This window comes from Falco rusticolus, chromosome 1 (assembly GCF_015220075.1).
Source record: "Falco rusticolus isolate bFalRus1 chromosome 1, bFalRus1.pri, whole genome shotgun sequence".
NCBI lineage: Eukaryota > Metazoa > Chordata > Aves > Falconiformes > Falconidae > Falco > Falco rusticolus.
The window spans coordinates 26,566,442-26,591,086 of record NC_051187.1 but is presented as its reverse complement, the minus strand read 5'-3'; the positions used below and the strand labels follow the sequence as shown (position 1 = coordinate 26,591,086).

The 24,645-nt window shown below is 48.3% G+C and overlaps 1 protein-coding gene across 4 annotated transcripts in view; it reads left to right on the top strand.

Moving 5' to 3' along the window:
* Positions 1 to 1,506: 1,506 nt before the first annotated feature.
* Positions 1,507 to 24,645, top strand: part of MTMR4 (myotubularin related protein 4) — a 56,432-nt gene continuing 33,293 nt past the window's right edge. The window contains exons 1-2 of one of the 4 annotated variants that reach the window (XM_037375204.1): positions 1,507 to 1,529; positions 22,475 to 22,547. In XM_037375204.1, the coding sequence (XP_037231101.1) occupies positions 22,545 to 22,547 (3 nt within the window). In that variant the 5' untranslated portion in view covers positions 1,507 to 1,529; positions 22,475 to 22,544. Of the gene's footprint in view, positions 1,530 to 7,537; positions 7,648 to 8,396; positions 8,495 to 20,827; positions 20,928 to 22,474; positions 22,548 to 24,645 lie in introns of those variants that run through there. The other 3 variants (XM_037375205.1, XM_037375203.1, XM_037375202.1) reach the window with 3 other exon arrangements.

Genomic DNA, 24,645 nt, shown 5'->3' with positions numbered 1-24,645 from the left:
GGGAAATGAAACCGAACTTTCAAACCAGTTTCACTTTCTATCTCTGCTCAATCTCTGCGCCTGCTCTTTGGCTGTTGCCATACTTACGCTTACCCATCCCTGCTGCCCCCTGTAGCCCAGCACATGCCTGCAAAGCCACTGTGCATGGGGCCAGAGCCCCCGTGTCCTTTGCGGCCACACTCGGCTTTCCTCCTGGGAGTGCTCAACACATCCCCGTGATGCTGGGGCAACACATGTGACTGGTCCCCACACCACACCACCCAGCACCCACAGGGCAGGAGGAGGCTCCCAGCCCTCCTGCACCTCCCAGAGCCAGGCATGGGGCAGCTCAGCCCACAGACCCAGGGCCAGGCAGAGGTGGCTGTCCTCTCCCAAGGACCAATCTCCCCTTCATCCACACACCCCCAAACCCTGCAGACCTCTCTGGGGCTGAGCTCAGCTCCTCCTTCATGCAGCCCTGTCCAGGTGCTGGCAGTGAGACAGGGCCTTGGGCAGCAGCGGCATCCTTATCCACCCAAGGGTTCACCAGCTGTATCTCCATCCTGCAGGCACAAGGGGGAAGGGGAGCCAGCCTTAAATGTAAAATCTGCATTGTCAGAAAGCCTGAGGTTGCCCCATTAGTATATCAGCAGGGCTGTTTCGCAGGGCAGGTTGAGTGTAGGGCAATACCTGGATGGGAATGGCTGAAGTAATGCCAACAATGGGGAACCCAGGGAAAAGCCATGGGGAACAGGGACATCCAGCCCCGTGGAAGGTTGAGTGCTGCAGCTGCCGAGAGCTCAGCGGGGCGATGCAACCTCAAGATGTTTTTACCATCCTGAAGGCTTCTACAGGCCCACTGGGGAGGCTGAGCCACACCGCAGCTCCGAGGTGCCCCAACCCTGGTGACAAGTCCCCAGCACCACCCTGCCAAGGCCAGAACACCTCTCAGGAGCCGGGGCTCCTGTAGTGCCCCCACCCCACGGCCCGCGGCTGCGGCCTGCGGGGCAGGACGGTGTCAGGGGGGTGTGGGGGTGCTGCTGCCACCGGGCCGCCCCCCGGGCCGCCTCCCTGCCCCGGGCCCCGCGGCCGCCAGTTCCCCGCAGGCGCGGCGGCCTGGCGGGGGCGGGCAGGCGGGGGCGGGCTGCTCAGCGGGCCGGTCACCTGAGGGACGCCCCACCTCCGGTTAGGCCGCCCCGGTTATTCCGCCCCCCCGCGACGCCCCGGTGACCGCCCGCCCTTTTCGAGGGGAACGGCTGAGCGGCCGCGGATTGGCTGCGGCGGGACGCGCTGTGATTTCTCATTGAGCGCCGAGTCTCGGGTTCCGCCTCCGCGCTACGCGTCGCGCCGGGTCATGGGATAGGCTTGCGGGCGAGGAGAAGGGCGTGCCCTGGCGGCCCGTGGCGCTGGGCGGGGACGCGTTCCCTCTGTTCATTGGCAGGCGGTGCCGGCGGCGCCGGGTGCTGATTGGTTGCGCCGCGCGGGTCGGTGGGGGGGACAGGGCGGGGAGCTGCACGCGGCAGAGGCGGGAGCGGCGCGGCCGGAGCCAGGTGAGACCCCGGTGGTTCCCTCTCCCCGGCCCCTCCTCGGGCTTCTCCCCGGCGCCTGGTCGGGCCCCGCTGCTCCTCTTTGCCGCCCGGTGAGCGGGGCCTCCCCGGGGCCTGTCTGTGAGCGCTGGCTGCCGGCCCGGTGGCGGCAGCGCTGAGGCGGCGGCGGGCCCGCGGCCCGGTGCCGGTGGGGCAGGCGGCGGGCCCGGGCAGGCCTGTGCCGCTGCGGCGCAGGGTGGCCCGTGACCGCGGGGGGCGGCCCCGAGGAGCCGCTGGCGGGGGTAAAGGCTGGTTCACGTTAAGGAGCAGGAACGAGACACAGAGCTCCCGCTGGGTCAGGCCTGGGGCGGAGGCAGCCTGCTAGCTGCTGGCCCCACCGCCGTACCGGGGGTGGCAGCTCTTGTCCAGCCTCGCAGCGGGCGGCCCCCAAGGCTCGGTGAGCCGGGCCCGCCGGCGGGAGATCTCGGCTGCGTGGTCCCGGCCCGCCGGCCCCGGGAGGGCAGCGCCTCCGCCGCCCGCCTGCCAAGGGCCATCCCTGGCTGCCCCCGGACGGGAGCCCTGCCCGCCGTGGAGATCCCCCCCGGAAGCAGCTCGCAGGTGGGAGATCCTTGTGCCACGCCGGCCGCGGTAACAGCACGGAGCTGGTTATTCTGCCAGGGACTCCACTTGCCTTTACCCCACCCGGTGGGGTCTGCCCGGTGCGCCCCCCACGTGAGGTCACACGCTGCTGCTTTTCGGAGGAGGTGCCTCCCCTCCTTGTTGGGTAGAAGTGGGCAAAGCTTTCTGTGGTGGTTTGAAACTGCTGGTGGCTGAAGTTTGGTGTGGAGGCTGTGTTGTTGCAGGTTTGATGTTTGTTTAAAAAAAACCTCAAACAGCTATGTGTTGTAAACATAGGTTTCCTTAAAGCATTTGATGCAAAGCCTTTGGGTTTTCCTGCTGAATTAACCAAAGGGGGATGAATTCAAAATAACCCGTGTTAAATTGGTGGCTCCCAGAGTATTTTTGGGGTTATTATGTTAACAGTTTCATAAGGATCCTACTGCTGGTTTTGTCAATGACCAGAAGACAGTTTGCAGCTAAATGTTGATCAAATGCATAAGCAGCTCGTAGTGTTGAGTGGAAAACAAGAGATGAGCATCTGATACAGTGGTCTGGTTAGTCTGGCACTATACTTTTGGTGAGGCCACACATCTGTTACAAGAGAAAGCAAACTGTTCAGGAATAGTCTGTTACACAGAGAAACGAGGGAGGAAGGAGTGAGGCATGTCCTAGAAAGCAGTAATTTTTGCCTGGGTTCGTGAATAAGTGGAACGCGGAAAGCAGGGCTGGAGGCAGGTAGGAGAGGGTGGCTTTGGAGAGGATGCATTGGCTTAGCTTCCACACTGGTGCAGATGCTTCTGCACTGCTATGCCTAGGTTTGGTGCCTGTGTGTGATGTGAAGGCTGATGGAAAGCTGGGCAGAGTTCACAGATGTTGTATGGGGGTGGGATTAAAGGTGAAAAAGGCTGCCACGTGGTGACAAGAACTCTATCTGCCTCATCCAACGAGTTGTTGTGAGAAGATTGGTCAGTCTGTGTGTACTTGTGAAGGACAACAGTTGGACTGTGGAAGTTCAGTATGGCTGCTGGTGGTATACAAGTGCATGCATGGAAAACAAAGTGTATATTTTTCAGTGATAGAAAGTCAAGCATGAGAACAAACTTCCCAAAGTTAGTGATGACTTTATATTTACTGGTAACTTCTATATCAAATCTCAATACTTCTGGGTTTTGTGTTGTTTTGTTTTGTATTGTTTTTTTTTTTTTTTAAATAAAAGTAGCAGCAAGTACTGCAGCTTGGCTAACAGCCTGGGAAGTTCTGTGGTCTGCTCTGTTTGGGAGTTTGTAGAGTAGCTGTAACGTCTTTCATGGTGTTCACTGGAAGATGAATATCTAAGTAAACAGAGATGACTGAAATAAATTTAAAAGTTTTACTTAGTTACTAATTTCTAGGAACATCTGGTTTCCCCTTTGCTGTGTTTGCAGGAATCTGTCTACACTGGCAGTAAGTTACTTGAATTTTCTGAGAGCACCTTAACAGCAAAAATTTTCTCAGATGTATCGTTGCTGTTAGTTTTGTGGCAGTGTCCTTCCAGCCCTTCTGTCTTGCTGACAGTGTTGCTTAGCTGTCAGATTCATCTGTAGCAAGCTAAAAGGAAAAAAGAAATCCAAAATCAAGGGAAGCTTTAGGGCTAGATCTTGCCACAATATGGAGACTTTTAGGAATGCCACTGTGCCAGCTTTTATTGTTGTCTCCATCTGCCAAAATATGCACTGGCTTGCTTTTGTTTGTGGTTCATGTGGGGCTTTTCAAAGTTGCCCTTGTCCTGGTGGTGGTGGGAGCGAAGGGGATGTGTACAGCAATTTCTGCTCTGGTGGCCTGCATCTAGCTGAGCTTTGCTCGCATGAAGGCAGGCACCAGACCTGTGTGGGTCTTGTCTGCCTCATTTGTGAGGGTTGCTCTGGGAGCTGGGTCTTGTCCTCCAAGAGACATTGCTTTAATCTATGCTGCTTGAGACCAAGCTATTTCCACTCCTTTTCTTTATCCTCAGCTCGTCTTTAGAGGCTGCTGTCATCTGAAGGAGAGAGTTGTTCTCAGTAATAGTTTGGTAAGTGAGTTAAAAAGGAGGCTAGAAAGAAAGAGATTGTTTCTTGGAGGTGTGTGCAGTTGCATTGGAAATCACTGAGCATTGAAAATCAAGCAATATAATCTAACCCAGATTATTTTCATCAGGAGAAATGTGAACTGGGATTAAAAAAAATCAGTGCTGTGTACTTGCACATCACACTCAGCTTCCCAGGATGGGAATGTTCCCCCCAGGAATGAATATTAGCAAGCAGTTATGAAAGTTCATACCTTCCTCTTCCATCCTTGCTGTCCACCCCCAAGGTAGCTCCGTCCATCCACGGTTTGCTGCTTGTTGGTGTGTTTCTGGATTTCAGTGCAGGCTCTTATGGTGAGACTCTCCTCTATTGCTGTTTGCAGCAGAACATCAACATTTGCAACTAGATCAGAGCCTTTTTTAGATAATGATGAATGGAGAAGAGCTATTAAAAAAATTACTTTGCTCTTAGCAAATTAGCATAACAGATTAATCCCTGCTCGTAATCCCTAGTTTGTTCTCCAGGAAGATGCCTGTGCTATTACAGAGCAGGAAGGAATTTTGTCTGGGCACTTTGAATGCACTCCTCGCTGATATAATTGCTTCCCTTCTGTTCCCCCCTAGCAGTCCTGCAGAGACTGTGCAGTTACAAGCGTTCCCAACAGCCTGAAAGGATAGGATTTCCCTTAGGAGGGATCAGATGATTAGCTTATAAATAGTAAATGCCTGTTCAGGCCTACTTTCAAGTGCTTGTTGTTTGGTTGCTCTCTGCCTTTGCAAAAAGTACAACCACATCTGTACCTTGTGGCTCAGAACTAAATGCAAGGAAACTGGGCATACTTGCTGTTGGAGATGATGAATTTCTGTGAGGAAGGAAACTGCCCTGGTGCGAGGCACTTCAGCTTTGCAGCCAGAGCTTTGGATGTTGTGATTGATTTGAAAGGCTGCAGCAGCAGTAATGCACCGTGCTGCTGTGTACACTGGGGTGGTGCCTGGTTCCTTGCCTGTGCAGGAAAATCAGCTCTTTTAATGGGAGACATAAGCTGAAATCAAACTGAAACATGTTCAGTGGTTGAAGCCTGTTTGCAGTGAGCCTGTTTTCCTGCCAGAGAACATGTGCTGATGCCAGGGAGCCCTCCTCTCTAAGCCCGGGCTCTTGGAGTCCTTTTTGGGTGGTGCGCACACATCCCCTTTACCTGCCATCTGTTTCCCTCCAGTTTTGCTTCATTTGTCTCTGCCTTGGTCAGTCTTACAGGTGCTGAGAGGGTTTGACACACATGGAGGTTTAGGATCTACCGAGACTCCTTCCACCGCGGTTCCCCACAGCTCTCCTGCTGTATTTATGCTCAGCCTTCCTCGTCCTGGGGCTTTGGCGTGGACCCTCTTTTCACGCTGATGTGAGTAGGTTTGCATCTGAGCGGGAGGAGCTCCTTCCCCTTCTCCAAGGCACTGTGCATTGCTGGGGATGGGGATTGAATTGTGGGAGTAGTTCTGCATGGGATATCTTTTGCAGGACATTTGTATAGACCTGAGTGATCTGTGTACAGTAGATTTGAAGGCAGCATCTTGCCTTTCCTAGGGGGGATGATGTTAATGGGACATAGCAACCACGAAACTAAACAGTTACTGCTATTGGCAGTGGTAATGACTTTATTATTTCGACTTTGTTGCTCTTTCTCGGTTGAGAGATGCCCTTTAATTTCTTCAAGAGGCAGAAGCCTGCCCAGGGCCTATCCAAAGAGAGGAGAGTTACGTGTCTTGTATATTCTGTTTCAACATGGATCAAGTTACTGGTCTCAGAGGCTTCCTTTTATGTTGTGTGTGTTTGTAGGTGCCTTATTCCTTTTAGAGCATCTCCAAATTAGAGCAATACCAATCTTCCTCCTTGTGGATCATACTTATCTTCTAGGTGGAGTGTTTGCTCAACAGCATGTTTGATACAGCTGATCTCATGCACTATAAACCCAGTGGAGGTCAGCTGCCCTGGGCATGCACAATAGAGTTTTGCTTTTGCCAATATTTATTTTCCTGGGGGAAAGAAGTATTGTGCTGTCTCTTACAAGGATGTGGATCTGATTGCACTGTGGAGGATGGGCATGGCATTCACGGGATGGATGATGATGAGGACTGAGATTTATCTAACCCTTAGGAATGAGGTTAGCTAGAAATAAGATGGATGAGACTGTTCTGGTAGCAAAGTACAGGCTATATATTTGGCACCTCTGTCTGAGAGCTAGCAAGAAGCCAAAGCTGGTGACTTCTGCTGAGGCTGCTAACCACCTCTGTTTGGAGGAGTCTGTCCTGGCAGCAGAGACATAGGTTGATGCGGCTCACAACTTATCTGCTTGGGGGCAAAGTCTTGTATCTGAACTTAAGTCCACATTCACGGCAGGGTGTTCTCTAGAGCTCAGCTTTCTTCTATTTCATGGCTCAGGCAGCACTGACTGGAAAGCAGTCATTGTTCCTTTTCCAACCTGACCAGTTCTTCATTGCAAAATGAAGTTGTGGAATTGTTCTTTGTGGCGGAACATGCTTGGACATGGTACTGCTTATGAGTGACAGCTTTATGGTAAGGACCCTCAAAGCATTTCTACTTTACAGTAGATTCAATTTCTTAGTTTCTTGCCAGTCTTTCTCTAATGGTCTCTGTTGAAACTGAGGACTGCTCCAAGCAAGGGGTCCAGTTTGCATTATTCCTTCTGGAAGCTTCAGAAGGTTTTGTTTTGTTTTGTTCTAGAAACTTGTTGAAGTAGCCAGCTTTCTCTGAGTGGAGGAGTGCCTTGTGGCAATCCAGCATAAATCTATTCAGTTGCCTCTGTTGTTTCAACTGTGCTGCCTGGATTCACAATATTTTTTTTTTTAAATCTAAGTCATCGGTGGAAGTGTACTTTATTGCTGAAGCATGACTGTCATGTAGCATTCTACCACCAGCACACAGTGTGACAGAGCCAGGTGGAACTTTGTCTCGCTATTTTAATGTGAATGAGAGAACCTGTTGTCCTGTTTCTCTTTTCTGAGGCACCTACGTTCAGTTTTGAGAACATCAAACTGAGCGTACTGACGGAGAGCATGGCTGGCTGCCAGCCTGGAACTCGGGTTGGTGCCTGTGCTTCCTGCCCCACGGGTCACCTGTCGGTACCACCTGGCAGCACTGTCACTTAGTGGGCTCCTTGTGACTCGGGGTGTTCAGTAGGTTTAAGGGGACATAAGGAGTCTTGAGTTGCTTCTCACCCCAGTCAACTTTGCTGTGGCTTGTACTTGCTTCTGCTTTTGGCCAGACTGCACAGCCCCCTTCCTGCCTCCCACTGAGTCAGGGCTGCAGCTGCGCCAGTGCCAAGGGCATTTCTACCTTCCTTCCCTAATGGTAGACTGAATTTCTCAAAGGCTAAAATGTTCTGTTCTTACTGAAAACTCTGGAGCAAGCCCATGGCATCTGGGTGCAAACCAAAAAGCCTATGCTGTCCTGAAGGTCAGGCCTGGGTAAGTGAAAGTGAGTGTCTTTAGGCACGAGGTTTGGGGAAGCTGGAAGTTAGATGCAAAACAGGGTGGCCTGTGTGGTGGGGCAGAAAGCTGTGTTTAGGTGGGGGAAGTATAGCTGTAATGTATTTGGAGGGGCTGGTGGAAAGATGCACAGTGAAGTGGGATTTGATAAGTTCCTGTGAAGGCATCAGAGATTATATATATATAACTTAAGTTTATTTTTTTTTTTTACGATGAGGATGCTATGTCTGCTGTATGTTATGAGTGACCTGGGGTGTTAAATTTTCCCTCTGGCTTTGCTGAAGTACAGTTTGTGTTTTGGAAACCTGTTGTCAACTTTCCTGTGCCCTTGAGTAGGTCTGGGCTCATGTTAGCTCCTCATTCCCTCTCCAGTGCTCCTCCAATGTGACAATGGTGTGACTACAGGGTTTGTCACAGCCTGATACTCTTCTGTCCTCTGTATGTGGGAGCTATTTCTTTTAATGCTATAGTTCAGTGCTTGGTTTTGGTTTTTGGTTTGTTTTTTTTAAAGCTGAGGTCCTTGTGACTTGGGAACCACTGCTGAGCTCTGGTGTGATGAGTATCTGCCTGCCTCTGTCTGTCATGTTCCTGGGCATCCATTTCCCTACAGTACCAGTGGGTTATACAGCTAATGGCTGGGATCCCTCCAGGTTGATTAACTCTGTCTCCCCTTTCTGGGGTATCAGCTTTTTTTTTCTGTGTATTTGAATCTTTTGTGCTTCTAGACAATGTGCCTGGTTCTTCTCAGTCATCTGCAAACATCTCTCTCACCTGCACAAGGCTGTTCATCACCTGCCTGGTATGGAGGGGAGATCATCTGCTTCTAGTAAGTGCCAGCACTTAGTATTTCTCTGTCAGGGCAGCTACTGGCTTGTATTATTCTTATCCACTGCCTTTAGAAGCAGCTGACAAGAGGTGACTACTCTAGGAAAGTTCCCGGTGCCCCCTGTTTCTGCGCACCTTCTCTGGCAACTGGTCTCTGGAGGCCATAGATATGTGCAAACCCAGCAAGTAGCTGTGGATATAGAGAGGGGGAGTCTGGAGCAAGGAGAAATCTCATCTTGTTTGCAGCAAGGAAACTTCTCTGTTTGGACCTGGTTTCCACAAGGTGCCAGGGGCTCTGTGCGCTGCCTCTTTCTCTTTTGCAAGAAGAGCAAATAACACCGTGTCCAGGGAGAAGGGAGAGAGCTGAGGTCAGCGGTGGCTCTTTGCAAAGAAGTTGTAGCCTAGCTGAGCCGACAGTCTGTTAATCAAGTGATCATGGATTTTAGTACTCATGCCAGCTCTGACACTGCTAGGCTTGTGTGGTACACTGCCTTGATAAAGCAATTTATTACTAGATTTAGGGGGGGTTTGTCATCCCAGGGATAAGCTGGTGCTGTGTATCCTTTTCAGCTCCTGCTCCAGCTCTCACACTGTTACTCTGCTTGGGGCCTTGTTGCCCCTTAACTCAGGCAGATGAGAAGTATATTGGGCTCTGAATGTCTGTTACTGATGTACACTGGGCTTTGATGTTTGGATTTAGCTGCCTACGCAATGAGAAAGTACCTTGATTTCAAAGGAGAAGTGCTTGCTTAAGCTGTGAAGTCCCTGTTTTCCAGGGGATCTTGAACCTGTAGCACATTATTATAGCAGCAGTTGTTGCTAAAGAACACTTAATAGCAAGAATACACAATCTTTTTGTTAGAAGTCCTGTGGTAAGGGAAGGGGCCATGACAGGAGATTCTCAGGTATTGGACCTACATGCAGAAATCCCCAAGGGGACCTGAGAGCAAGTCCCAGACTTTCCCTGTAGCTTTGCCAAATCGCACCATCTTATAGGGCAGCAAGTGCGCTCCTTTGCCTGGAGCGGAAATGGTACCTTAAGCAAAGTTGTTGCTGCAGCAGCTTTGCTCTGATCCTTCTGCTGATGTTGGCCTGACGGCTGAGGCTACTTCATTTCTGGTGCTTAGCCTGGCAGTTGTGATCATTCAAATGGGTGTCTGCAGTGCCTGGTGAGAATGCAGAGCGTGAGCTTTGGGGAGATGGGCTTTTTCAGAGAGGTGACCTGAGAAAAATTAACCTTAAACATTAAGTGATGATGTTAACTCTGTGTTTCTGTATAATGTTGTGATACCACGAGTTATCAGTGTGCCAACCCTGGAAGGGTAGATGCTTTCTTTTTGTAGCACAGCAGGTTGGCAGCATGAAGGACTGTGCTGGAAAGGAGCTTTTCTGCTTGCTGCAGGTGAGGGATGAGACTTGGTGCAGGAAGTGATAATTAATGGAGCTGCCTCAGGCTGAGATTTGATGGATTTAAAGAGGAGCAGGGCCTGTGGGGAAGCCCCTGCAGTATTTAAGACAAATGATCAGTAGAAATGAATGAATGGTAGTGCTGTTGTCAGAAGAATTGGTAATGTCCTTTCTTGTGCCTGTGGCTGACTCACACATTCCTGTTAGGAGAGCTGGTAGTTTCTAGCATCCAAGGTACTGTGCTCATTATAGGCCAGCCTGGAGACATATTGCAGGCAGCTGCCGGAGGGAATGCCACCTTACCAGCAGGCAGCCAGCACAAACTGGATGCAGATCCACAGAGGGAGGGTATGTGCCAGCAAGTGACTCACACCCCTCCCTCCTTGTCCTTTGCACTTCCTTGGACTGGCAGGAGATAATTTCTTACCTACTCTGTTCTTTGCTCTTTCCCCTTTCTGTAATTTTAAAAGTTAATATATTCTACTAGTGCTGCTCTCTGGATTGTTGTCCCTCCTGGCATGCCAGCAGGCAGGCGGATACTTTCTACTGACTGTTCTCTGCATTTCCATTGGAAAGAGGGTAGCCAAGCACCTTTGGATGCTGGATAAGATGATCCTAGCCAGAGCCTGTTTTGTTCAGCAAGGCAAGTAAATGGAGATATTTTTTTTTAATATGAAACTGTTGAATGCAGAGGTTCTGTGCAGATCTTCTAACTGCCCCACTAGGAAACAGCATGCAGAGCTTTCATTGCCATTGCTAAATGAGGCAAAAGAGGAAGCAAAAGTGTTCTTGTCCTGTAAAGTGGGCTAACAGTTTTGTTTTATAACAAAACATAGACTTGATGAAAAGTGACACCACCCCCACCCCTCTTTCTCTCTTCTACTGCGTCTTTCCTTTTTCAATAGGTGTTTCTGCTATAGGAATTTCCAGAAGAGAAACTGTTCTGCCTACGGGCTTGCCTTTTATTGAAATATGAGAGGAAGTTAACTTAGAATTCTCAGAAAAGGTTCAATAGGTCTTGTAGCAGAGGAAGTCACATTTTCAGCATGTTTTACTAATGACGAAGCAGTCAAAATTGAAGCTTAAACGAGCAGCTGGTTCATCTGTCCGAGTTCCCTGGGGAGCAGGGAGCCCAGCAGGTGGGATCCCACCGCACTTGTGCTGCGGATAGCTGTGCTGCTGCTCCTGCTTCCTCCCACCCCCCAAAAATCGCATAGCAAAGGGTTATTACTGGAGTGACAGAAGATGGGAAGTGGTGTGCCTCCTTGAGTACTGTGACTGACTTCTTTCAAAGACACAGCTTTCTGCTCTGCCTATTCTCTACTGCCAGCACCCGGAGCTGTTGTGCTGCAGCCCTGGGTGTTGGCTTGTGTTGCAGAGTGTGTGCTGAAATGGATACAAAGTGCTGGGGAAAATCCAGCTTCAGCTGAGATGGCTGATGGATCTGCTACTGGTTTCGGTGGCCACAGGACTTCATCTCTGCGTTGGTGACACACTGGTGGGAGGAAGGTCACCATCTCGTATTTGAGCAACAGTGATAAAAATCCCCTTGCCTCCTGAGATTTGTCTTTGTCTTTAGATATAGTAAGTCTGATGCATTCACTTTGCCCTAAACATTTTAGAGGCAGGAATTTGATCCTTAATGAATTTTAGTACAGTCAGTTATTAAAGGTAAGAAATCCCAGGCTCTGTTCCTAGCATTAAAAAAATCTGTGAGTTGCAGCAGATGAGTATAAATCCTCAGGCTCCTCACAGTACCAAGTGTGTCATGTGGCCATCTTCATACTCTGTCCTGGTGGAAGCTGGCAGTGGAGAAGGAACAGTGTATGTGAATTTGTGCAGCTCTTACTGCTAGATAAGCCACGGAGTTGCTATATATATCGAATTGCCTTCTCTTTCCTTCTATTGATTGGCTGGGGATTTCCCTTTCTAAGAGTGCCTTTTGAGAGGATGTCACGGACAGCACTGTTTTTAGAAACAGTTAAGCTCATGGTAGAGAGCAGAGATGGTAGCGATTAAGCTCACCTGAACTTGCTGTCCTGCCCACATCATTTGAGGTGAGTTTATTAATGAAAGCAGGTCAGTGTGCAAGGCAGTCCCTTCACATGATTTTCCACAGCTAAAGTGCAAAACGGTTTTGAAGGCTCCAGATAACTAGAAGTTAAAGACAGGAGGCTCCTTTTTTAACCTTCTTAAGCCAGAGGTTTTGGCAACTTGGGGTTGGAAAGGGAAGAATTGTTAAAGGCCAGGGGAGGTATTGCTTGGTATTGGGAGGGATACTACTCCCAGAAAAAGCCTCATGAAGGGCAAGTTTCTGAGTTCATTGATGTATGTGTCTGGGTGGGAAGAGCAGTGGTGACAACACAAAGCCCTGAGAGAGGGCCCTTTGGAGAGGCACAGGGAAAGAGGGTGTCCAGGCTGTTGTCGTAATGTACCACCCGGAAAAGCTGCTCACAAACCAATGTTTCATCAGGGGCTGATGGCTTTGATTGTTGGATGACTGTGCTCAGCAAAAAGAGAGAGATGAAGTTGAACATGTAATCGAAAGTGATCTCTTATCTTTTATTAATAACAGCTCTCAAGGGTTTTTAGCTCATCTTGTGGTTTTCTGTCTTCCTGTAGCTTGATGATAGAAACCCTGAGCAGATGTTTGTCACTGTTTTAGAGCATTCTTCCCGTGGAAGGTGCAGTTGTGTACATAATTTGATAATGGTGCAATTATTGCAAGTTTTAGAGAGGAACTGGGTTCCTACCAGGAGCAGGGAGGAGTGTTCTGCAGAGATGTGTGTTCCCAGCCACGTTTCAAGTGGTTGAATGTCACTGTCCATGTTGCAGACCCTGGCACAGGTTCCTCTCCTACTTATTGGTACGGCTGGTCATGGGGACACTGCTGGGACAACATGGCTTGGTTTGGGTGGCTTGGTACGGGTGAGGCAAGAGAAGAAATCTCAGTGCTTTATTGTCCTCTCAGACCTGCTCTAGTTTCAGTTGTAGCTTCTTCATGTCTGTGTTTATGTGGGTAACTAAAAAAATGCTTTATTTTATTCCCATGGAAGAAAACTACCCTTGGAGAAAACAGACTGTCCTAGAAATTTTGTATGTGAATGATTGTGCCTGGGCTCTGCTTCTGGTCAGCAGCACAAGCAGAACAAGCCCAAGGGGTTTCAGTGCTGAGGAGGCACAGCTGGAGCTGGAAGTGTGGCTGTCTCAGGGCAGTCAAAATCAGTAGCGTTGCAGGGCATGTGATCACCTGGAATAACAGCAATATTTTTTTTTCAGATGCTGTTTCTATTGACTTTCTGTCCCAGGGGTGGATTCAGATGTTTGCAGGCAGATAGCAGTTTAGTTTAGTACCAGCTTGGATGCTAAAGGTGTCCTGCCTGGCCTCCAGCTGCCTTTATTGAGGGGTATAGTTCCCCTATCGGCCCTGTCTTCTGGTTGCAGGCAGATGCCTTAGAAACCTTAGGACTTCTAAAAAAAATGTGTATGTTTACACACCTGTATAAAAAAATAATAGAAGTTGTATTTGTTATAGCAACAGGGCTGAAGTTGTGTTGCTGCTGTTTGGTTGAAATTGTTTTAAAATATCCAGGTGGTGAGTACAAGTGTATTGCAGCTGTGGGTGCTCCAAAGAGCCGTGAGCTTAGCTGGGGAAAGTTGGTGTGGGGTGGGGAGGGGGAGCAGCATGCTTCAGGACTTTATCTTTTGATTTCTGAGCTTTCTGGTGCATTTGGGTCACATATTTCAGGCTTTTTTTCTGCAGTCACAAAGACTGCCTTTCAAGGAAAACTGCAGCTGTCAAAGACTCCACAAGTTGATGGGAATTAAAAGGCAAATGCTCCTGATGCGTAAGAAGAAATGAGTGTTGCACAGAGACCAGTTTAGACAGCGCTTTTCCAGCCTGGAGACTTGGGATGTGACCTCAGTAGCACAGGCACCATTTCCTTGAAGCTGTTGCTACTTCTTTCCTGAAATTGAGTAAAAATCCGTACATGGTATGGTGTGGAGAGAGGTAATGGGGCTGCCAGAGGGAGAGGGAGCCCAGTACCCACGTTTTGCTGCAGGCAGAGGACCCCCAGGAACAGGCAGGAGCCTGGATGGCAGCTGGGATGGGTCCATCTGCACTGCTTTGGGTAGGGACCAGGCAATTGTTTGTACTTGAATAAAGGCTTAATTGTGACTTGAAATGTCCCAACTGTTTTGTTTTTTTTTAAATTAAAAAAAAAAAAAAAAAAACAAACCAAACAACGAAAAGCAAACAAAACTGGAGAGCAACGGGCTGGAGTTACAGGGATTTTGGAAACGTTTGTCAAAGCAGAGCTTCCCGTCTCCTTTAGTCTAGTGGTTATGAAGTTTAGCTTGGAGCCTTGGCTTCGAATCCCTTCTCGGCCGGCTTGGGATCAAAGGCCTGGAGGGTGGGGCTGGGACCGGGGCAGTGGAGGCTCCTTAGGTCCGTGGTTCCTCCATGTGTCATTGAAATGAATTAATGAGTCTGTCTCACTGTCTGCTGTTGTCTCAGCTTCTCACTGGCTGTCATGGGAGATGAATCAGCACAGCGATGGTAGTGCGTGTGGCATCGTGCAGAGCCTTTGCCAGTCCCTGTTCTCTGCCGGTTGGTTAGGAAGATGAAGGAGGAGGCAGAGGCTGACCTGGCAGGGGAGCATCCCTGGTGTGCTGCTGCCACCTGGTGCCACAGGCTGCCCCCAGCCCCTTGGCTGCTTTGTCGGCAAAGCAAGGTATTTCACTGCCATGGTCTTGGTAAGACAAAGGAGAGATGATCTTGAGTAATGCACGCTAACAGTCCTCACGCTGCCGTATGTGGGGCTTTCACTGTCGTTAATGTAAAGAGTGGAGTCAGCTGGCAGGCAGGCTGTTGAAATTAATTATGCTTAAAATCATTGCAGCAATGGATAGCAGTGCTTGTTAGGGATCTGGCAAAGTGCTGGGCTCTGTTCTCTTCCCTCATAATCCTGCACACCTTGATGACATCTGAGTGCCACTGCTGGAGCCTTCTTGCTAGAGTCTATCAGTGCCTGTGCACTACCATTTTGCACATGGTGTAAACTGTTTCCTGGCTCCTCAGTGTATCCATCTCTCCTGACTCCTGGCTGAGCAAGATGTGGCGAAGGAAAGGGTGGAACAGACAAAATGGTGTTGAAGTATTCCTGCAGCTTGGGTGCACTATAAGAATCTCCCCTTCCCCTGTTTCTTCATTCTTCTGCAAAACAAGTTGTCATTAGACTGCTTTGATAGTGTCCCCAGGCTAAGCTGTTCCTGGGGCCTGAAGCAAAGACAGGGGTGGCAGATAATCACTACAGGAGCATCCCTGGCCCAGCCTATCGTTAGTTAGACATTTTTCAAATTCTGGTGGTATTCCCCCCAAAGCTCTAGTCTTGTTTGCCCATTTCCCCCTCTCTCTCTGCACCCTCCCACATTTCTGCATCCTTCCTTCCGCTGCTGCCACTTTCACTGTTTCTCCCACCCTCAACAGTCCTCACTTCTACACTGTGCACCAGCAGGAACCCCAGAACTGCCCGTGCCCCGGTGCCATTCCTGCCCTGGGGCACTCGCCCCAGGTCTGCTCAAGCAGAAATCCCTGTTGCCATGAGTGTCTCTGCCCTTGCGATCTGCATTGCTGTTCCCAGGCTCTGCAACCTCCATCCCATCTCTCCTCTCACTCTCACATAGTTACTTCTCCAAAAACTTTCAAGTTCATTCTCACTTTCAGCAGCTGTGTGTCCGTTGCAGTACTTTGGGGCCAGCCCTGCCTGTGAATTTACAGCTCATGTCAGATCTGCTCTGGTCTTTGCTAAACAAGAGCTTTTTGTCAGGTATTAAGCCCATGGTTGCTCTGGGCACACTTCTGACTTCTCCAGTCTTCTTTCCCCTTCTTTTTTACTGCAGAGGACCTTGTTTCTTTGGAGAGAAAACTGCAAAATACTGTGTCAATGTCCCCTCCTGCCTCTCTGCATTTCTCATGACACTTCCTTTGCTTGCACCAGGCACAAGTCCTCCTCTGGTTTTGTCCTCTTTGCCTCTGACCCCATGCTGTCTATTCTTCCCCTTTGCACCATTCCCCTTCCTCTTTATTCTCAATTTCTCACCTGCTTTTGAATCCTTCCCCTTGCTGTGTAGTTTCTCCCTTGTTAAAGGCAAAGCTCACCTCTATTCCTGCTCACCTCCTGTGGCTAATTCCTCCCACCCCCCCCCCACCCCCCCCCGCCCCCTTTCATGATAAGTCCCTTGTACGTAGCCTGTTCAGACTGAAGCCCCTTGTCTCCTCAGCCTGCCTTACCTGCTGTACTGGAGCTGCTGCTGCAAAAACCTTGAGCTTGGCAAAAGTCTCCAAATTATTCTCACTTTACCATGTGGGAAGTTTGACTACATGGCAGCTGTGCTCCTGAAATCCCCTCCCTGAACTTGCTCTGCCTGTTCTCTCTCCCTTGTTCTGCTGCTCCTTCAGCACTTCTTTAGGGGTTTGCCCTCCCAACGTGGCTCTGGTTTCTGTCCTCCTGTTGCTCTGTGCTCTTTGTAACCTTATCTACACACACATGTTCAACTACCTTCCTTTGCAGCTGGCACATGCATATACTGTTTCTCTCCTCCTCAATGCCTAGCTGTCAGTCAAGCAGGGCCGGATAATCTGTCCTGATGTTACCCTTGTGACTCCATGACTGATAACAGCACTGCCTCTAACATCTTCCCTGTACAGCTGTATAAACTTGGGCTGAGAATGTGCATGAAGACAAGCAAAGCGCTAGCCAAATCTGGATGTGTTTTTGAGGGTCTTTCTCTCCTGTAGGATGGTGCTGTGTGGTCAGGAGCATTTCTGGCAACAGCAGCTTTCCCCAGTTTCTCTGCAGTCCTGTGAAGAGCTGCTTTGTGTCCTGCTCTGATCTCTCAGATGCAATCCTGTGTTTTAAACCTGGATGTTCCTGCTTTGAGTGCAAGAGGAGCCTAATCAGTGTTCAAAGAGGTCTTGATTGTTTTTAAATATGAAGGAAAATGCTTCCAGGGCATCTTAATCACAAACTGGCATTTAGATTGGATGGCCAGGAAGGGTTTGCAAGTGGTCACCCTCTCCCAGCTGCTGCGGTGGCTGTGGGTAAACCGGGGTGGTGGTGGTTCTGTGCCATGAGCTGAGCAGGATGATGTCTGTCTTGCTCCGTGTTGGTTGGAGACAATCTTGAGACTGTCCCCTGGCACTCAAGAAAGGTGATGCATGTGCAGCCTGCAGTGCAGTGGCAGGTAACGCCCCTCCCGTGAGAGAACAGCTCTTAACCCTCCCCACATCTCGCAGGTACGTTGACTTTGAACGTGAGTTTCGGTCATCGACCTCCTTGGGAAATGTGGCTGGAGGTGGGGTATGCTGAAGACATTGCAGGCAACTCTGCTTACTCAGAGACCTGTAGGGATTCGTGTATTCAGACCTAAGTACTCTAAGCAGTAAAAAGGACAGCTTTTTTTATAAGCTTGATGGAATACTTCATCTACCAGTAATTGGATTGAGTTATATCCTTGTCAGCAGAGTTGCCCAGAGCTGACATAACTTTGCATAAATACTTAAACATATTGAACAAGTTGTCTTTTTTCTTTTTCTTTTTTTTTTTTTTTTTAAGCCATATATGTGAGCTTGTTTTACTTTGGATCACTAGATGGGTTTTGTCTTTCTGCTTCAAATTGCTGTCTTAGCTCTGGCTACCCAGAGACATTTGTAGCCATGGCCCCAGGAGTTCTGGGGACAGAGTTGCCATCAATTTGGCACCTCTGCTGTTTACTACTTTCATATATTATTGCAGTAGACTCTTTGCCTGCTCCTTGTCTGGCAGCTCATGCAGAGGTGACTGGGTCCTTAAGGTACACTTCTAACAGCACTTCATCTTGTGGGTAATTCTGGGTTGTCTGAATTCATACCTTGCCTCTGGTTACACCTGTATGCAGTTAAATGATGATCACTTAGCATTGCAGAGCAATCTGAATACTTTGGCAACTTGTTGTTGTCATCTGGTATTAGTGATATTCCTCAGCTCTGGTAGGCCAATCTCTTTTAACAGTTATTTATCAGTAAAAGTATTTTATTGTTGAGGACTGTTAGAAACAGCCCTCAGACCTGTAATTTTGCTTAAAATAATGAAGACCATCCTGTACAATCTGCTTTGCATGTAACTATGTGGTCTGACAATTGTATTTTTAGCCTGTCATTAGTTGACAGGCTTGAAATGGCTGTTCTGTTTCATTTGGGATCAAAATAAGGATAATAGGGTTCCTTGTTGTTTCTTCTAAGGTCCCTAGTTTAGTATTGGGACTTTTTTTTCCCCATTAAGTACATCAGGACTAACTCTACCATTTTAGCTGAAATTAAAACAAGATCTCTGCCTGGGGCAAGTGCTGAGCACAGAGAGCTTTACTCCAACTGCAAACAATTGGCGATGTTTTATAAGCAATTAAAAATGAGTCTCATAGTGGGAAGCGTGGAGCTGGCAGAGGGGCCACCCATCTCGCCTGGGGTGCACACCGAAAACTGTATTGCAGCAGTGCTAACGAGGCTGGAAGCCATAATTGGTGCTTGCTGTGTTTCCAACCTTTCCAAGGTCCCATGTGCATATCTGAAAGACCCCTGTGTGCCCCAATGGGCATCCTTCCTCCCTCCCTCAGGACCTCTGCTCCCCGCAGCGTGCCAGGGGCAGGTGATGGCAGGGAGTGTTCATGCGGTTTGTTATTGTTCAGTGTTTCCTGAGCCTGGCTCGCTGTCGTTGATCAGACTGTGCTGAAGGGCAGGGCTGTTAAGCTTTTCACAAGCTTTTCTGTGAGGCTCCTGTAAATGCACACTGGTGAAGCAGCGATATGCTTTTATGCCACCTCTAGGAGATGTGGAGAGGCAGAGAGAGAGTGTAAATGTTTCTTCTGATTTTTGACAGCCTAATTATTTGCTTGGAGAGTAGGGTTTTCCAGTGCGCACACAGTTCATATGGCACCTTGACTTGGCTTGCAACTGAGAGGCAACCTGGGTGTCTTTGAGTCCAGAGCTACAGTTCAGAAAATGGAGAATAGTCACTGGTCATCTGTGAAATGTCTGGCTTGGCCAGTGGGTGAGCATCCCAGATGATGATGGGTCCAGCTCTGCAGGCAGAGCTCAATCCTTCTATCCAGCTTTTTTCTCACAGCCCCTGTGTCTCTTCTAGCATCTGCAGCAAACAGGGGCAGAGGTTTCAAGACGGCCACTGCTTCGGTCCCTGCTGCTCTGTTTCTTACAGGGAGAGGCAAAGATCCCTGGAGGAAATAATGCAATTGTGTAATGAAGTGTACAATCATACGCGTGAGTCACATAGGCAAGAGGGCTACGATGAGAACAAATTAAGATATTTATGAGTGGTCTCAACTCTGACACTTCCTTATTATCTGAGAGGTTGGCTTCAAAATTAATAGTTCCAGAGTAGGATACAGGCTATAAAAGTGCTCAAGTGAATTATTTTCTCTACTTCCCCCAACCCAGGTGTGTCAGGCAGCATGACCCTACCAGCCTCTTCAGCAGGACTGGCACTGTCCTGTGCCTCCCTGCAGCTGAACAAAGAGGAGGGAAGGGGGCTGCTGGCTTTGCTGGCCCCCAGCCGTGGGCCACAAGCCCTGTGCTCTGCCTGTGATTACACAGCAGCAGAACCAGCATGAAGTTCTAGACTGTGGTTTCCATCTGTGCATGGAAAGGCATTATGCTCTTCTTATCTTTTCTCTAGTTTCATTCTTTTTATCATGTCTTTCTCTCTCTGGTGCCCTCTTCATTTAACTCAGCAGTGTCAGCCTGCGCCTTGGCTGGGCACAGCAGGTGGCTAGTTGAAGCCCATTCCCTGTGACCAAGAATTTAGGGGAGCTTCTGACCTGGATTTGGGGGGAATCCAACCGCTTGCATGGGGAACAGCTCCTTGAGCAGCTGCATAACCGCATGTGTGACTTGCACAGGAGAGGTGGTAGGTGCCAGCCAGGGGAGGTGTCGGGCAGTGGTGCTGAGCACACTGGGCAGCTGCTATCCTCCCTCCCAAGGGCTGGAGACAGTTTGACTGGAAGCCACAGTGGCGGAGCTGGCAGCCAGTTGAACACAATAGCCTTTAAAAGGAGGAGGACCACAGCCAGCCCTGAAACAGGGGGATGCATTTGGGGTGCCGGCAGAGGAGCACATGGAGCTGCACAGGTATGTGAGTGAAGTTGCCTCCAGATGGGTGGACTGGGCCAAGTATAATTCAGGTAGTGCTGGAACTTGCAAGTTCCTTGGGTGGTACAAGCAGCACCTGCATTTTTGTAGTATCTCCTGGCTTCTTTCATCCCATAAATCCTCAGGAGCCCCTTCCGCTTTATCCCTGCTCTGTCCAGGACAAGGAAGCCCTTGGTGGTGGAGGAGCGGCAGCATTCCTGTGGGCTGAGCTAATGCAGCTGCAGGAGTCCTGGCTGGCTGCGGTGAACTGCCTTCCTCTTGGGCAACTGGCTTTCAAGAATAGCTTGGGGGATGGGAGCCAGGAGGAACATCCTCAAACATGACGTAGCCAAAGAGAGTTGCAGTTTCTAAGCAATTACTGACTTCTCCTACAAGGAAGGAAGTGAGAAACTGGAGTAGCCATTAGCAATGATTTAATAAATTGGTACAAAGTGTACTGCAGGAAAAGTACTTGTGTGTCATTTGGTATTATCAATAATTTGGATAACTTCAGACTAGTGAACAAAGTATACTTAACATTTTACTTCCCTTGCTAATTGTACTTTTCATGTAATTTGTAAGTCAGCAGCTGCATTGATTCTTCCTGGTGGCATGGTAAGCTGCTGCTAGAATTTTTTTCTCCGTATGAAGTCTGATATGTGTGGTCATCTTGCTAAATAGTGGAAAAAAGGCTTTTGTAGTTGAAAAGAAACAGGATGGATCTGGGTTTGAAGAGACATATTGCAGTATTTGGCTTTTTCTGTTTTCCTAGGAATAAAGTTGATTCCCATCGTGGATTTTCTCATGTTTTCCTGAAACTTGGTGACCTGCTTTCAAATATAAGGTAATATATCATGCACAAGCTTTACATCCTTTCTGGACTCCCATTCTTTTTTCCTGTCCTTTGTCATCAAGTGCATGGCAGGACCTGAGAAATTAACTGGAAGTGCAAGGGTAATTACTTCTACCTGACAGCACTGCTGGAGCAGGGTGGGAGCTGCCTCCTGTATCATGTAGCAGTGCTAAAGGACTTGCTTACTGCTTGCCCATGATGAAGATTAAGTTTCAAAAATGTCTCCTTAGTGCTGGCATTCAGCTTGCCCTTTTGATGCGCAGGTGTCAAACCTCACTTAAATCCGGATGGGAAAGAAATCCCAGAGTGGAAGGAAAGCCTTGAGTAGGAGAAACACTTCTGTAGCTGAACTGATCCCTTGGAGGTGGAAGGGGGAGTAATTCTCAGCCAGGGTATGTTGTGTGAGGTGTTTAGACAATGTCAAATTCCACATTTGTTGATGTTTTTTCTCATCTAAGGGTGAAAACAGTTAAAATAAATGACAACACTTATCAAAGACCTTGAGTCTTCCTGAAGCTTTGGTGTACTACAGGCTGCTGGTAACTGGCAGAAATCATGTTTGGTTGATGTGTTTTAAGCTATCTTTAGGCTACGCTCAAATATTGAACATCCCTACTTAAAATGTTGTTTTTAAAAACTGTTGGGACACATGTGCAGATTTCTGTGCTACAGTGAAGGGGCTGCACAGCTGGGTGAGTGGCATGGGGAACAGGAGTGCACAGGGCAGCTACAACCCGTTTCTGATGGCGGTGTTTAATTGTGTGTAATTCAGTCCCCTATGTGAGGCTGGAAGAGCAGAACAGAGGGCAGAATTTGGACAGATGGTGAGCAAATGATCCCATATTGGAGAGATCTGAAAACCTTAAGGAAGGGTCTCTTGCTCCATGGAAATTCCAGGGTCACCTGTGGGACCACCCAGTGCTATTGGAAAGGATTTTCTCAGACCAGAACCTTGCTCAAGTCTTGCTGCTTGGCTTTTCGCCTCCTACAGAACGTCTCCTGTGATCAGTCCCCCTGCTAGTGGGGGGAAGGCTGGCAGAAGGAGCTGCTAGTTTTTGCATGGCACTTTGAGCTCTTGCACCTTGCACTACCTCTTAGGTAGGACAAGATGTGATTTTAGAGGTGAACTCCTCCCAAGACCACAACAGTCTTCTCCAAGCACTCAAGTTTCATATGAAGGAGGATCCTCCCCAAGTCCTTGAACCATAATGACCAAGTCTGTCTTGCTTCAGCTCCCCACCCCCCCTTCCCCCTGTGCTCCCCTGAGGTGTGTTTTTTGTACCCCTGGAGTACTGGCTGGTGTGTGCTGGTGGGTAACAAGTGCTTTGTGTAGCAGCAGACCAAAAGGATTTGGTGTCTCCCTTGTGATGCTGAATCTGATTTCCAGCAGATTCTGGAAAGGACACTAAAATGCATGTTAGTGGTGGTAGGTAGTGTGCTCGCAAGACTCTTGGGCTCTTCCCATCCCCCCCATGTTCATGCTGAGGTATCATTACTGTTGATCTAAACTTCTACTCTGGGTTGTCTCTTTGCTGCAGGTGAGACTAGTGGAAGACAAAAAGAGACTGAGCTGTGACTGAAGCAGGAGATTTTGGACAGTGTCTGAGGATGGTAAGTATGTAGTCTAGTCTGCCTCTGTCCTGTGTCAGTGGTTTTGTTCATTCTTTGTGTGTCCAACTCTTGTGCTGCTGCTAGATGTATGACAACAAATGCAAGAATGGGAAAGAGTGCTTTAGTGAAATGTATTATATAAAATAACATAGAGATCTTCTATTACTGTTGCTAAGATGCTGTTAGTAGAGTAAGTTTACTCTTACACCTGTTATTGGAACATAGTGGAAAAAACTACATAAGACTGGAGTCCCCTTGTGCCTCCTTGGACTACTGACACAATCATCCAGTTTTTGTGACTTACTGATTTATTTTACCTTAAAACTTAATGCTGGGGTTTTTTTGTTCTGTTCCTTGGTCACCTCTCATTTGAAGGTTTAACACCATGTTAATGTGCTCTGGTACCACTGAAGTAGCAGAAATGTCACAGTAATTAGCCACATAAAAATATGGTATAAAAGAATCTGGGAAGACTGAAACACAGCCAAAACAACCAGATTGCTGAGATACACTCTGATAAAGTGCCTCTAATGCCTCCAGCAAGAAATAACCCAAAATATGCAGTCTGATGAGGGGAAGAAAGCTGGAGACCAGAAATATTGAAAGATATGCTGAAAGTGTCATTGGGGCGGTAGTTTGAATAGGAGTTTGAAGGCAACATGGTGATCTGCATAATGGGCTGTGGGTGGGCAGGGAGCCTGAGCGTTGCTGCAGTAACAGGGTATTATCATCAGTTTCGTGCTCGCCACTGCCAGAAGTGTATCATTATGTTGGAAGGAGTGCAAAGAAGAATGGCAGAATCAGTCAAAGGGCTGGAAATTCAAATTGAGGACATGAAAATTTAGGTTAAATGTTTAAAAAAAAAAAAAAAAAAATAAATCTGGCAGACTGCTTGAGGAAATAGCCTTGTCTGCTATGGGATTATCCTCTGTGTGATCTATTAACAACTGCAATAGAAAAGGAAATGTGCTCTGCATTAATTGAACTTTCAGGTCTAGTAGTTATGCAGGCAGCATTTTTGATGTAGTCCCTATGGTCATGCTCCCTGGGTTTGCCTCAGGATCTTCTGGGCTTTCTGTTGGAATAGCTTCTTGCCACACTTCAGGTGCAGGAGCTTACTTTGGGGTGGAGAGCTGAAGTATGCCCTTGTAACCTGGTGAAGTATCTTACACTTCAAGTTGGAATTTCCCAGTGTCAGATTAGAAGCGTAAAAACCCAACAGCTCTGTATGGTGTTGAGATGAGAGTGATGCAGTTGTATCCAGATAAAAATGAAAAAAAAAGTGAATGAACACATGGAAGATGCATCAAAATATTGCTCCAGGTAACATGGAAAAGGATAGGCTGGGTCCATCGAAAGCCTAGCTAGTTAGATACCCTGCTGACAGGAGGCCACCGGTGAATGCTGCAGGGAGAGCCTGGGGGAAGCATTTCTCTGGTGTATGCCCTCACCTGTCAGGATCTGTAGCTCAGGGACTTGGTAATCCAGAAACGATTGATTGATGTTTCATGAGCCCTTGGTAGATTTTTCTTCTGTGGATTCATGTAGTTGCTTTTCAAAACAAAGTAAAGATTTGCAGTTGTGAAGTGTTGTGCAAAGAGCCGCGCTGCTGGGTTGTGCAGAGTAGCTCCTCTTGCTTTGTTTTTGAATGTGCCCCATGTCGTTTCAGTTGATGGTCCCTAGTTCTTGTATTGGGCGTAATGGTGAAGTGTAGTGCTGCCTGCAAGCATCCCTGTGCCTTTTGGGATTTTGTAGATCTGTCACATTCCCTTTAGACATCTGAAGGGCTTTCATCTTTTAAATTCTTCTCTGTAGAGAAGCCATCTTTAATTCTTTCCACCCCTCTTTGGACCTGTATGTTTTTTGGGGTGTGTAGACTGGAACTTTGGAGTTAAAACGTGGAAGCTTTTGCTTTACACTGTGCTCCTTTCCTGTGCCTTGAGAGATACTTAGCCTGACCTGGCCCTGGCTTACCCTTAGTTGCAACCACAGATGGTTTGATTTCTTCTAAACAAGAGGGTCTTCGGCTCCTTATGAATACCTGAAGATGACTTTACAGTTTCAAAGGACTTTCTGAAAAGGATTTGTGGGTTTTTCA